The sequence below is a fragment of the Lytechinus pictus genome, unplaced genomic scaffold (assembly GCF_037042905.1).
Source record: "Lytechinus pictus isolate F3 Inbred unplaced genomic scaffold, Lp3.0 scaffold_19, whole genome shotgun sequence".
In the NCBI taxonomy this organism is placed as follows: Eukaryota; Metazoa; Echinodermata; class Echinoidea; order Temnopleuroida; family Toxopneustidae; genus Lytechinus; species Lytechinus pictus.
The window spans coordinates 11,392,297-11,404,839 of record NW_026974140.1 but is presented as its reverse complement, the minus strand read 5'-3'; the positions used below and the strand labels follow the sequence as shown (position 1 = coordinate 11,404,839).

Below are 12,543 nucleotides of genomic sequence, written 5' to 3'. Positions count from 1 at the left end.
CAAAAGTTCTTTCCAAGGTAGACGATATTTTGAACTGAGGATAAATTATGCAGATCACTGCAAGTGACGTATTCATTACCCGGGCGTCGCATTTTATTTGATCTTAAACGTTCAGCGAGACTTTCAGGAGACGTGATGGAAAAATCTTTTCGCGGGTTGGACTTGCCACGCTAAACATGGAGGGGTGGGAGCTAGGGCTACTCGGGCTAATACACATTTCCCACTTGTAAATACGATAGAGAAATCCAACTTAGAACTCTTGACAGAAAGAAAGAATCTTACTGATGGGCAAAATAGCGCTCTCCTGCTGTCTGCCTCAATTTAAAGGCAGGGGGCTCCCCCAAAAAGGCAAAAGGGAAAAAAGGCTTAAGCTCCCCTACTGTGAGCCACTTACAACCCCCCCCCCATTTCACATTGTCCGTGATACAGGAAATATATACCCTCGCTCGAATTTTAACTATCCCAACCAACATGACCAATGACAAATGTATTTTTCAAGAAATATAGCATTTTGCACAGCTCGCTTAGCCCTCTCGCAAAATGGCGCGGTTACAACTTTAAAGTGCCCCATTATTCTTTTTCAAGTAAAAATTTCCTCTGCATTATTTGAAGCAAAATTGTGTACGGTTGAAATTGCCTAGATATGAGCAGTAAAAATAATGTCCCTCCCTACCATCCTGCTTATTGAGTCTTTAATTCAGGATTGAATTTCTACACCCTTTCCCCGCAGTCGGTGATATTCCTCATCAGTCATTCATTATACAAAACTCATTCATATACAAAAGAAAATATATATAACAAATATAAGTTTGATGTCTTTACAAATTGATAAATACCTTGACAACTCATAAATTTAACACCATTTTTTTTCTTGAGTGTTACAATAAAACACAATGTCAGACATCTTCCAATACATAATTATAAAAACATTGATGATATTAATATGCATTAAGAATAAACTTCTACAATAAATTCAACATATTGAATTTTTTTCCAGTGTCAAATGTAAACATAAAAAAGAGATTTTCCAAATACACAAAAATAAATCATTAATAAAACCTAAACGAATTGAAGCCATCAGCATATTTTTTAAACCCATCGCCTCGGCCTCTTCACTCAAATAAATTCAATCTCAACAACAAACTCAGCCCTTGACCCTACCCCCACCCTCCCTAAAACACCCCCATCCCCTATCCGGTGGAAAACGGGCTCTGGGCTCCAATAAATGGTCCAATGTTTAAGTTTTCCCATTTAGAGAAATGGATTGTAAGAGTTGCTCTTTGTTGCTAATTTCTTTTCTTCTCTATGATCCCCCCAAATACTATTTTTTATTTCATTCAATGAAGGTAGTTTTTTTTAATTCTCGGTTTTTGTAAATAAGATATTTAACTAAAATCAAGACATGAATAATTAATTGATATTTACCTTTACTTCTCTCCTGCTTCCCGAAAAGAATTTCCTGCCAACTAAATTTATTTATTTCAAAATTTAAAATTCTTGCACACAGATCCCAAAGTGATTTTGAAAATTCACAAGTATAAAATAGATGTTCATACGTTTCTTCTTCCTTTTCACAAAATGAGCATAAATTGGTCGAAACAAGACCAAAACGGAAAAGGTGGTGGTTAGTGTATATAATATTATGCAAGAGTTTAAACTGAAACTCCCTTAATCGACTATTCAGTGTGCTATATCTTAGTCTTAAAAATATACTTCCTATTTCCTTATTAGTAAGATCATAATTCGTTCTAATTCTGTCGAAAATAGAAGGTTTAATTTCATTTTTATTCAACAGCTGTTCGTATATTTCTTTTGATTTTAAAAACATTTAATTAGTTGTTTTCTTACCCAAATTGAAATCGATTCCAGAGTTATGCTTTGCATTTATTTCGATATTGTTCTTCCAACTAACTGGTAAACAGGCATATATATACTTGATCTTTTCAACATCATTTGCATCTTAATTCAAATTAAGAAAATATCTATCAAATTAACAGCGGAATGTATCGATCAACAAAATACCAGATCGGTTTTCAGGCCAGAATGGGGGAAAAAAATCGAAAAAAAAATCGCATAATATTTCTGTGCCTCTGATTGTTTTTTTCAATGAAAGTGCATTTTTTGTCTCCCTTAAACCAAATAATATTGAATTGCTTGAGTAAGGGCACACCTTCTTCGATGTGATAAGTAATACTGCTTTCACGATTTTTCAAAGGCGCCGTCAATACGTTAAAACATGGGCGCCGATCACCCGCACCCCCCCCCTCCCTGCCAAAACCTGGCTCCCTCTATGCCCTGGATGATCCATGGAGAGGAAGAGATATTGAGGTTCGGAAAGTGAAGCTCATCATTCACGGCTCGTTTCATCTCATCTCTTATGATCCGCTGGAGATAGGAAGAGAAAATTATAAGGTGATGGAGATCGAATGTGAGAGCAAGTGACTGGAATGATTCACTTTCAACGCGCTCGTTGTTTAGGAAAGAGGGAAGCAGGGAACTCATGAACTACCCCAGTATTTTTTACCAAGTGCAAATGAATATCTAAATTTTGCGCATCATTTTCATCACCACCATTTTCTAGTTGTTACACCATCACATCCATTTCAATACCCGATTCACGGTGAATATTCCTTGGGTCTTCATGAAATATACCAGGCACGGATTGGGCGCACCCCGCTTAATTTGAAAATGCAGTGGTCCACCAAAGGATACCATCATTGCGCACCTCGTATCGTTTTTGTTTTTATTTATATATTTATTTTTTGTTTTTTATTTACTTTTTTGTTGTTGTTGCTTTTTTGCTTTTTTTGTTTGCTTGTCAAATATTTCAGGAGACGATATTATGTCCTTCATTTGACTGATGACCTTTTTCTTTTTTCCTTTTTTTTTCTTTTCGGACAAAATTCTTACCCTGTAACCCCCCCCCCCCCCCGATCCGCGCCTGAATATACCAATTACTGTAAACTGAAATATTGCTGCAGGTTTTATCGATTATGGTACAGTATAAGTTCTTTCTTTCTGCCGAACACAATTCATCAATACACGTATTGATGCAACCTCGAATTCAAAGCTATATATCACAAAGTAAGAACGATATTCGCAACATTTTTAACTTGCTGACGTTCTTACTTGTCTGTACAAGTCAGATCGTTACAAAGTTAAAGAAAAGTTCCTTTTCCAAACGAAAGTACGTTCCGAGAAGGAAGGAGGCAATGCCAAAAAGGCACGGGCGGCGATCCTGGGGGGCCGGGGGCACAGTGCCCCCCACTTTTTGAAGCACTGAAAAAGTGCCCTTTTTAAGCAAGAAAATGCCCCCTCACGAACGTGTACTGTGCCCCTTTCACCTGAGAAGGACCCGTTATAGGTGTTACCAAGTGCCCTTTCTTGCATATAAGTGCCAATTTCTATAGCAAAAATGCCCCCTCTCGATCGTGCTCTGTGCCCCTTTCACCTGAGAAGGACCCGTTTTATGTGTTAACGAGTGCCCCTTTGAAACAAGCAAACAATATTCACATATTTATATGTTACAACAGATAAAAGAGGCGTACAGATGGGGGCTCTTGCCCCCTCCCCAAATTTTTCACGACCAAGAAAAAGAAGAGAAAAGGAAAGAGAGAATAGTGAAATATAATAGTATTTTTTTAATATAAGTTGTCAAAATGTATCACAAAATTGGATTTTTCGTTACAAAAATGTCAAAATTTTTGCTCGCTTGCAGCTTCTAATAAATTAACGTGATACGACATATAGCCCCCCAAAATTTTTGCTCCATTACGACACTTTAGATAAGCAATTATTTAGATAAGTAATTAGATAAGTAATTATAAGATAGTGTCCTTTTCAAAAGAAAAGGTGCCCTTTTCCCCCTGTGCCCCCACTTTCAACTTCGCTCCGCCGCCCCTGCAAAAAGGGAACTTATGTGTCAAAAGGACTTTTGCTTCAAACAGGTATTATCATTATTAGATTAAGTAACAGTGTGTTTCATTGTAATTTACGTCGAGCAAACATTTTAGGAGATTTTTTTATTATATAAATCTGAAATATCAGGCCCGTAGCCGAGGGTTCCGGTGGTTTCGCAAGCCCCCGCCATTTGCCAACAGCCAAAAGAGGGGGAAAGGAAAAAAAGTTAGGAGTGGAGAAAAATAAGAAAAGGAAGAAAAGTAATAAAACAAGGGAAAGGTATAATCATTGAAAAATCTCCACGGTGCCCCAGTGCCTAGTGTCTACCCACAGCGGACAATTGCCCCACCCCCCCCCCCATTGATGAACTATAGAGAACAATTATCGCCCAAACTAAGTAGAAAAATAATAAAATGTATTTAAACTCAAATTTGTGTGACAACCGTGTTATGAATTCGACACAAGTCAAAGTGTCAAGTTTTCCATAATGTATTGTGTAAAACAAGCTTGATATTGCCTCAAGTAGCTGAATATCAGTTGTTTATAATTTATGACCAGTTGTCTTCTAGTGCTGCTTCGAGCAGAAATAAACAGCTAGCGATGGCAAACTTGTGTCCAAGCAATTTTTTCTTCAAAAATTCTCCTACGAATGGCCTTGTATTGTACGAAGAGAACATAAACATAGGGCCTGTATCACGGACAATGTGAAATGGGGGGGGGGGGGGCTTGAAAGTGACTCACAATAGGGGAGCTTTATATAAGCCTTTTTTTTGGGGGGGGGGTGCCCCCTGCCTTTAACGTGAGGCAAACAACAGGAGAGCGCTATGTTGCTACTCATCAGTAAGACCTGGGTTCCGTTTCATAAAGACCTGTCATAAAAACAAATCCCCAATTCCTATAACAAGTTTACTATCAGCCAATCAAATCGAAGAATTTCCGTAGCTTTAAATTTGTTATTATAACGTTTTTTTATGAAACGGGCCCCAGATGATAGATTACCCTTTTATGTTCTTTGAAAAATTGAATGAAAAAGACGGAAATGTTTCGTGATGAATTACATAAGATAATGAGAATCAACTTCACGGACAAAAAGCACATATTTCAATAGTTTTACTTAAAAAAGGGCACATTTCATTTTGAAAAACAAGACATTGAACTGGCAATTGTCACTGTTTGCAAAGGGTGCATTTACTTGCAGCTTGATACATAGGGAGGTACGTGTTAGGAAGGATCGAAAACTCAAGCACAATGCATTTGATAATCTATTGGCAGGCGTAACCACGGGGGGGGGGGGGGCACGTCCCCCCACCAATCGACTGGCCAAAAAAAAAACCGAAGATAGGAAGAAAAAGATGGAGAAAAAAGAAAAATCGTAGTGGGGGAAGAATAAATTATCATGAAATATTTATTATATAACATATTTATGTAGATTATAAGAAATATTTTTTCATTACTTTATGAAACATAATTTGATTAGGGCCTCCGCGTTCATCATTCCTGGTGCTCGCATTATCTGTTTAATGAGATATATAATCATGTGGCACTACAACATCCCATTTTCAAGTCAATATTTACCAAATATCTTTCCTCGCACTTCGAGTTATTATTGTTTTATGGAGTGACATATGCTCCTTTTCCATGACTACTTAAAATGATTGCTACCTTAAAAGGTGTGAATATAAAGCATTTCCAGTCCGTGCTTACTTTCCATTTAGTGGATTGGTCAGATAAGTCAGCTCTTCATGAATTCATAAAATCAGTCTTTAAATTGTCTCTTTTTCTGGTCTGAATATCAAAAATTTTCAGCTCTCGCTTCGCGCTCGCATCATTTGGTAAGTGAAATACGTATGATCTTAGTGAATTCCTACAAACAAGCCTTGAAATCCCCTCTTCAGGTATGAATTTCAGAAAGTTTCAGCTCGCGCTCGCAATATTTGATTAGTGAGATACGTATCATGTTCATGATTCTAATGACTATAAAAAGTGTTGTATGTGCTTAGGTGTAATTCTAACAAAATCGGCAAGCGCATTAGATGGCTATGGTGAGATATATATGCTCTTCATGAATTCCTAAAAAATAATCCTTTAAATATCCTTAGTTGAGGTCAATATATACACAAAATTCAGGATAGAAGAAAGAACGATAGAAATAGAAAAAATGAAAGAAAGAAAGAGGGGGAAAAAGTTCAAACTTCAAGCAAAAAAAGAAAAATGTAATCATCTAACAATAATCTTACTGATATTTTTTTGGTTATATATTTCTAAAATTGTTAGTAAACTAAAATGTTTTAGAAATGAATAAAATTTGAAAGTGAAACATTATCAAACTTAAAAATTAGGTGAAAAATTGCAGCATCATAATGATCGTTTAGTGAGACAGGTACTATCATGATTACAAAATCTGCTTATAATGTCCCTTTGTTTAGGTCTCGATATCAAAAATTTTCATCTCGCGCTCGCATTATCTGATCAGTGAGATACATATCCGTTTAATGACTCAGTCCTTAAAATGTCTCTTCTACCTGGCAATTGAGCGCGCTTTGCGCGCGCCCACTAAGTGACTCAAAATTTTTGCTGGTGCCCCCCCAATGCCACGAAAGCCTTTACCAACGGATATCTATAGGAATACAAAAGCATCCCAATCATTGACAAAGCAGGGGGTTTGATATTTCATGTGGCATGCCGATGTTAACCCTTCGGAGCCGACTTGCTACTGCAGAAGTGAAATCTAGAAGCATTGTCTTTGATCCGTTTCTTTTGCAAATTCCAAATTAGTTATGGAAAAAATGGTAAACCCTTTTAATATTTTTATGTCAATTTAGAACAATCGTGAAAAAGATATACAATTTTATGACTTCTTACAAAATTGACTAAATTCTGCATTTTCCGATAATTTGCGCTATTTTAGAGCCCACACATTATGAAACATGTATAAATATTTTATGCGTGTTCTTGCATAAATCTGAGGTAATTAACTTTTTGATATTACTCGATTTATGGTTGTTTCTGTTCGCTGATATTTGTTATGCCCACAAAACGTACTATCATTAAGAACTTGATAAGCCAACTTAAGTTAGAATCTATGGTGGCCCTGAAGGGACATCGCAAATAGACCAAATCGCGAATATTCACGACGAAATTGGCGACGAAATTCACGACGTCACCAATTTCGTCGTGAATTTCGTCGTCAATATGAATATTCACGAAGAAATTGGCGACTAAATTCACGACATTGTGAATTTCGTCGCGAATTATTTACGACGAAATTGACGACGTCGCCAATTTGAATATTTTCAATGGTTTATTTTCAATTGGTCTAATGCCAACTCGTCTGCTATCATTTGGTCTACCAATAGTTCGTCCACCATCCACATGGTCTAACTGCCATTTCATCTAATAGCCAGTTGGTCCAATTGCCATTTATTCCATATGCCATTTGGTCTAATTGAACTAAGTGTTAATTGGGCGAAATTAAGGAAAATAAAATTGATATTAGACTTACTAGTTATGAGACGAAATGGTCATAGACGAACTGGTGATTAGACGAAGTGATGGCTGGACCAAATGGTTATTTGACCATATGGTTGTTAGGCGAAAAGGTAATGGACAGAATTGCATTAGACTAAATGAATGTAGACCCTGTTGTGAGTGGAGGAATTAGCAGCAGACGAATTGGTTTCAACCCGCATACCGCCCAGGCAAGCAAAACAAATTCACGACGAAATTGGCGACGTCGTGAATAATTCGCGACGAAATTGGCGACGAAATTCACGATGTCGTGAATTTCGTCGTCAATATTCAAATTGGCGACGAAATTGGCGACGTCGTGAATTTCGTCGTGAATATTCAAATTGACAACGAAATTCACGACGTCGTGAATTTCGTCGCCAATTTCCTCGTGAATATTCGCGATTTGGTCTATTTGTGATGTCCCTTCAGGGCCACCATAAGAATCTGACTTTATCTCGTTGTTCCGAGAAAATGTCGCCAAATAAAAATGTCTGTATTATTGAAACACCTGAAACGAATTGTTAAAACACCTGTCGTCGGCTCGTCACATGGGGTTAAAGCAGCCAGGTACTAAGCAGGTACATTCCTATTATTCTTAACACATCCCTGATAGGCTCTATGACATTTTCTCCGGTGACAATTGCTCCACTCTAAATTCCATACACAAATCGAATGACTAACTTTTACCCTGGGTTTAACAATATATACCCTATACCCTAATCTTTACATAAAACCTTATTGCAACCCTAACCCTACATCTTCGACGAAATCAAGCCAGGAGCAATTGTCGCAGGAGCAAATGTCGTTTCACCCCTGATGTGACTAAGTTTGATGAAACTGTGTCAACGAATGTCAAGCATACTGATATTGAGTATGTTAGAATTCCGACCTGAGTACGCCTTGTAGTTCGCCTTGCTCGGTGTTCAGTTTGCTATAAGTTTGATCATATTCACGTCATTAACTCCGTTGATAAAACGTGCTGTGGTATGTACATTTATCAGAAGGCCAAATAAAGAAGTAACGGTGTTGGCTGAGAGTAAAAGGGACATTGTTTCTCACCAATCGATTCACTTCAAGAACAATAAAATATTAATATGCATATTGCATACTCTACAGATTACCTGAACGATTTGGAAACATTGGCAAATATAATTGACAACTAACAATTTTCACTGGTGGCGTGCACCAATTCAACTTGAGACTGCGGAGATTCGCATTGCATCTTTCCTGGAGAAGCCGCCGACGCAGCATCCAAAGTTTACGTTCATTGCAGGATCTAGATAATACAAATTGATTGATTCAATACTGCATTTTAGGAACATTTCTAAAGAGATTGATTCTAGAAGAAGAAACATCGAAGAGTATGGCAAATCAAGCAAGAAAGCTTCATTTTATGATGTGTGTTATATTGAGTCTAGTCTACGTGACATCTGCAGGTTACCAGATTACAATATGTAAGTATTTTATTTTGGGATTAATTTCATTACTTTCTTCATTCATGATCAAAATCAATAGTTAATGGTTAACTGTTCGACGGAGTCCATCCAATCCACAGAAAGTTATTATAGCACTGAAAATAATATAAAAGCTGATTTAACAGTTTAAGCAGGACATTTTTGGGCGTTACCGTTTTTTGTATATAAACATTGATGAACATATATATTTCGTGTCTAGTATGCACGAGGAATCCAAAATATGTCGTTTTTTCAATTAACACTAACTTACATTATGATCATCAATAACAACCTCCCCCAATGACATTATAAGTTACCTGATTAATTGCGATTTTAGTGGCATAATCCATTAAGAGTTGAATCATATTTTAAAGGCCACCGCACACCTTACGACTGGTCCACGACCAGTGGCGTACCTAGGATTTTCCACAGGGGGGGCAAAACCGTCCGCCCAAAAATTTGACAAGCAAAAAAAAAAAAAAAAAAAAAGGTCTTCGATCACAAATAAAGGATTTCGTTCCAGAAAAAAATTTGACAAGCAAAAAAAAAAAAAAAAAAAAAAAAAAAAAGGTCTTCAAGCTCGTCAGGGGGGCATTACAGGTCTTAAAGCTCGTCAGGGGGGGCAAAAAAAATTTTTCAAGCCCGTCAGGGGGGGCAAAGATACGTTTTTGCATGGGTTGTGACTCGTCAGGGGGGGCAGAGTGCCCCCCCTGCCCCCCCCCGTAGGTACGCTAGTGTCCACGACCCGATTTTGGAACTAATCACATTTTGCTAGTTTTCTGAAAATGAGAATGAAAAGTACTTTTTTAAATTTAGGATCAAATTAACTGAAAGGATACTAATATAACGATTTTCGATGACTGCAAGCTTTTATTTTGGAGTATGGCCAAATTAGTTTCAAATAGTAGCGAATCGTCCGATTGCTATGATGTCATCACGACTAGATATTATTCGCTTTTATTCTAATAAGGATGATAGCATAGTCACATATTTGAACATATGTATTCGTACGATGATTTAGAACATTACACAGTAAGATATTCCATGTCTCAATATTAGCATCAAATTCTACTACGTTTTATTTCCAAAATCGTGTCGCATAGCAATCGTAAGGCGTGCGGTGGCCTTTACATATTTCAAAATCACAAATGAACAGAGGCGTCGATCCGGGGGGGGGGGGGGCGATCGCCCCACCAATGAATATATAGGGGGCAAACATATCGTTTTGCCCCCCAAATAATTCCGCATGTGCAAAAATAAACAAGATTGTAATGTTACACAGAAATCAGCAAGCGAGATTGAGATACACAACTCATTCTTTATTTAAAATTGTGCTCAAAATGTCCGCTTTTTCAGATTGGAATATAAAAATATTCAGCTCGTGCTTCGCGCTCGCATCATTTCTGTAGCAAAAACCCATACTTTTCATGATTAAATTTGGAATAGAATGTCCCGTTTTCAGTTCTAAACCTCAAAAGAACCCGCTTCGATTTGCAATATATCTTGTTCTTTATTAAAAACGTCCATTAAACTGTCAATTTTTTTCAGATCGAAATATCAAAATTTTCAGCTCGCGTTTAGCGCTCGCATCTATTGTTTTAGGGTGCGTTTATCCGCCACTTTTTCACCCTAGAATCATGATCTGAATCATGATTCAAATCATGATTCTGCAGAATCACGATTGCGTTTAGTCGAAATTGAATATAATCATGATTAGAATCACAAACATGAAACACGAAAAAAGGGGCGTTTGGAAAGACGTTTCTGCAGAATCACGTACGAAAATGTTCGAATAAACGATATCGTGATTTGAATCATGATTATATGACCTCACTGTGTCGGGCTACGGCTTTCGGTTTGACTCTTGCCAAGCTAAGGCTCTCTATATGTTCATTGTATGTACATGATTACTCTGCATGCATTTCTTGTCATGTTCAAGTTCTGTGTTGGTCTTCGCATCGTCCACTACTTTTCATTTTTTGGTCATGTCTTCAACTTCAAGTTCTAGTAAATGAATTAACTGGACAGACAATGATGAGTATAGAGTGTCAATATTAAATTGGATCTACGCTGAAATTCACTTCCGAACACCATTTTGGATTAACTAACAAGATGAATAGAAGCATATGGACCCTATATGATAGAAGTAAACAAATAAGGTTGAATTCTGGAAGCAAAAGATTTTTCGAGAGCCGAAACACGTGCGAAAAACTTCCTCTGTCAAACTGCGCACTAGTGATGCGCTTTGGATTGGCCCGAATCTGAGGAGAAACAGCATTGGAATGACGGTCGTCTAAACGCTGATTCTGTGATGTCGTGATTCATGTTTGTGTTTTGAATCATGATTCAAATCATGATTCAAATCATGATTCTGGCTTGAGGTCGCATAAACGCAGCCTTAGATACCCATCTTAATCATTGGTACCAAAAATGCTTAGAATATCAAGCTTTCAGGTCAGAATGTAAAGAAATTTAAGCTCGCTTCGGCACTCGCATTATCTGTGTAGTGAGAGTGTTTCCTCCTCATGAGTTACTACAAACAGTCCTATACCTTTTTCCGGTTTTCAGGTCAGTATACTAATAAAATTCAGCTCGCGTTTCGCCCTCGCATTAATTTGTTGGTGAGATGTGTCTCTTTCTCATGAGTTATATATATATATATATAGACATATATATATACACATTTATACAGGCCTATGTGTGTGTGGGGGTGTGTTTTGTGTGATCGAGCGCCTTTGGAACGGGAACGTTGATTCATGATTTTGCCCCCCCCCCCATCTGAAAAATGGATCGACGCCCCTGCAAATGAAATACCATATTCATGATATTTCCACCAAGGTGTACGGAGCCATTGATGTCGTCGAACCCATTATTCACTAGCGCATATCACTTTAAAAGCACAACATTACAATTTTCATAAAATCATTACATTAAGTTCTTTCTTTAAATCGTTCTTTTCTTTCTTTAGATTATAAATGTTTTCATAAATATTATTTATACCTTAATGATTTCCAATATTTTCCCAATCAATAGGATATTTATTTAGCGAAGGGGCCGGGGAGAGAAAAACGACCACTATGAGTTTTTTAGTGGAGGGGGAGAAGGAGAAAGAGTACAAGCCGTGGAAACGCAATAATATTTTTATGATAAAAGAAAAAATATGCCATGAACTTAAGAATATATTGCCCACTCCTATCAAAACATATTTATAAAACAAATGTAGGAGAAAAAAAAGGAAGGAAGAAAGACAGTGAGGAAGAGAAAGTATTAGCAGGGGAGAAAAAGATAAAGAGACGAGGTCTGGGAAAGAGGAGAAATCGAAGGGTCGGGAAATAACAAGTGATATAAGTAAGGGAGTGAAGCGTAATATGATTTATAATATGCTACCATTCTAGTCAATCTGCAGTTAAGTCACGTTGAGACAGTGGGAATAAACCCTTGATTAGTTCATGAATAGTTAATGTTCCCGTGGGAAATCATAAATCTTTGCCAATGCCTACCGAATATCAATTTACCCGAATATAATTTGCAAACAATAATGATACAGCGGATATAGGAAGAGTAAGCTCGTAAGGAACTGTATTTAGAATGTTCGAAAATATACTCATATAAGAGCAATCTTTCTTGATCTCGCTCTCTTGTAGACTTGTAACCTTCCATTTTAATATGATAAGAACTT

The 12,543-nt window shown here is 37.2% G+C and overlaps 1 protein-coding gene across 1 annotated transcript in view; it reads left to right on the top strand.

Moving 5' to 3' along the window:
• The first annotated feature begins 8,340 nt into the window (after positions 1 to 8,340).
• LOC129259965 (glutamate receptor 2-like) overlaps positions 8,341 to 12,543 on the top strand; it is a 36,524-nt gene continuing 32,321 nt past the window's right edge. Inside the window, exon 1 of the mRNA XM_054898076.2 lies at positions 8,341 to 8,864. Within this exon, the coding sequence (XP_054754051.2) occupies positions 8,774 to 8,864 (91 nt within the window). The 5' untranslated portion in view covers positions 8,341 to 8,773. The remainder of the gene's footprint in view (positions 8,865 to 12,543) is intronic.